General features: G+C 41.2%; 1 protein-coding gene across 1 annotated transcript; it reads left to right on the top strand.

The window, feature by feature from the left end:
- The first annotated feature begins 465 nt into the window (after nt 1-465).
- Nucleotides 466-976, top strand: LOC131214718 (ataxin-8-like). Its single transcript, XM_058209052.1, has 2 exons — nt 466-517; nt 579-976. Exons 1-2 carry the CDS (start codon nt 466-468, stop codon nt 974-976), a joined length of 450 nt encoding a protein of 149 aa, XP_058065035.1.
- Nucleotides 977-1,701: the final 725 nt, after the last annotated feature.

Raw genomic sequence — 1,701 nt, 5'->3', positions numbered from 1 at the left:
AATTATTAAATAGCTGCAATCCCATTGTGGAATATCTCTGTACTCTTTGTAATCAAACATCTCTGTATAATAAAGATCCAATTTTGAGAATTAAAAAAAAAAAAATTAAAACTCACAGACCTTGGGAGAAGGATCTTGAACACGAAACGACTTTTCAGATCGAGCTTTAAAAGCTGTTAGGAACACAAATCGGGAACTCCGAACCCTTAAAGCTCTCTTGAATTGGTCCACATGGTCCATAATCTGTTAATAACGATTATGTTTTGCCTTATGAGCATTCTGCGTCTAAAAACATGATTATCCGTGGCCTTTGTGTTTGGTAAATTTGTGAAACAATTGTGCGATACAAACGAAATGAGCAATTGATAAGCTCCTAAGCGCTGAAGAGCTATAAAAACCAGAGCCTCTGGTTCAATCAGCGAACATCGTTTGTGGTGATCTAGAACGTACCTTAGAACGGTGAAAATGAATCGTTGGTATACCTCGGTGCTCTGTGTGATGTGCTTGGCGGTAATTGGTGAGTAAGCAAAGTCCTGCCCTTTAATCCTCGTACTTTAACAAGCCATTCGCATCCGAAGGATTTGCCACAACCGCTAATGCCGTGTTGAGACCTCCACCTGATGAAGAGCATACGCAGATACCTCACCTACAAGGTCAGCACCATTATCAAATACAAGATGTTCAACAGCAGCAACAGCAGCAACAACAGGAGCAGAATAAGCAACTGCAGGATCAACAGCAGGAGCAACAGCAGCAACAACAGGAGCAGGACCAGCAACTGCAGGAGCAAGATCAACAGCAGGAGCAACAGCAGCAACAACAGGAGCAGGACCAGCAACTGCAGGAACAACAGCAGGGGCAACAGCAGCAACAGCAGCTGGAACAAGAGCAACAACAGTTTCAAAGCATCAAGGGTCAGCAAAGCAGCGACGAAGAAATTGTGAAGGCCGTCCTCCATCATCGCCATAATCACTAGGCGTTTCTGCGTTTCTCGCTTAACCACAATTAATGCCATTGACTCTAGGTAAATTTGACTTTAATTAAAAGCTTTCTTTCCGTTACTGTCATTGCTTTCGATCAACTGAAAGACTTGAAATTCATTTCAATTTGCTGCCCAACTGGATATTGATGACTACCTTCAGTGTTCTAAATAACTATTTTTATTGTCTTGAAATGTCCAACTATTGCGCTTCGATTAGAGTGAGTTCATTCTACGAGTAGCATTGTAAATCCTCATTGTGAACAACGAATAAGGTGTGCCCAAAGCTACAAACTCTGCCGAATCCTGGGAAAAGTTGTAAATATGGCCACACATTCCGTGTTGTAGCAGCAGCTGTCAAATCAATATTGTATTTATATTTGGCACCTAGTACCATGAATTTAATTGAACGATAATCGGCCACAATTCTCCCAAACTAGATCTAATAGAATTGAAAATTTGTTTTATTTATTAGGTTAATAAAAATGCCGGAGCGGATTGTTGGTGCCATCAGGTTTTAAGATGCTTTTGTGAGAAGTGTTTTTAATATTTTGTAATTCTCATACACTTCATGCATTTTTTCTTTCAATACTTAAATACTGCGTTCCAAGTTTCTTTCTCAGCCACGAATCCTTTTCCGGACCACGAATCTTCGGCCCAACAACAACCACCTTGGCCTCACGCTCATCCGAATCATCGTCTCGAGCGGCGTCTCCTTCAGG

Source organism: Anopheles bellator, unplaced genomic scaffold (assembly GCF_943735745.2).
Source record: "Anopheles bellator unplaced genomic scaffold, idAnoBellAS_SP24_06.2 scaffold02031_ctg1, whole genome shotgun sequence".
Lineage (NCBI taxonomy): Eukaryota > Metazoa > Arthropoda > Insecta > Diptera > Culicidae > Anopheles > Anopheles bellator.
Note: the sequence above shows the minus strand (reverse complement) of the source record. Positions and strands in the feature narration are given on the sequence as shown.

Coding starts and splice junctions, on each gene's coding strand:
- LOC131214718 (XM_058209052.1), top strand. CDS start 466: ATGAATCGTTGGTATACCTCGGTGCTCTGTGTGATGTGCTTGGCGGTA. Junction 518..578: donor GATGTGCTTGGCGGTAATTG/GTGAGTAAGCAA, acceptor TCGCATCCGAAG/GATTTGCCACAACCGCTAAT.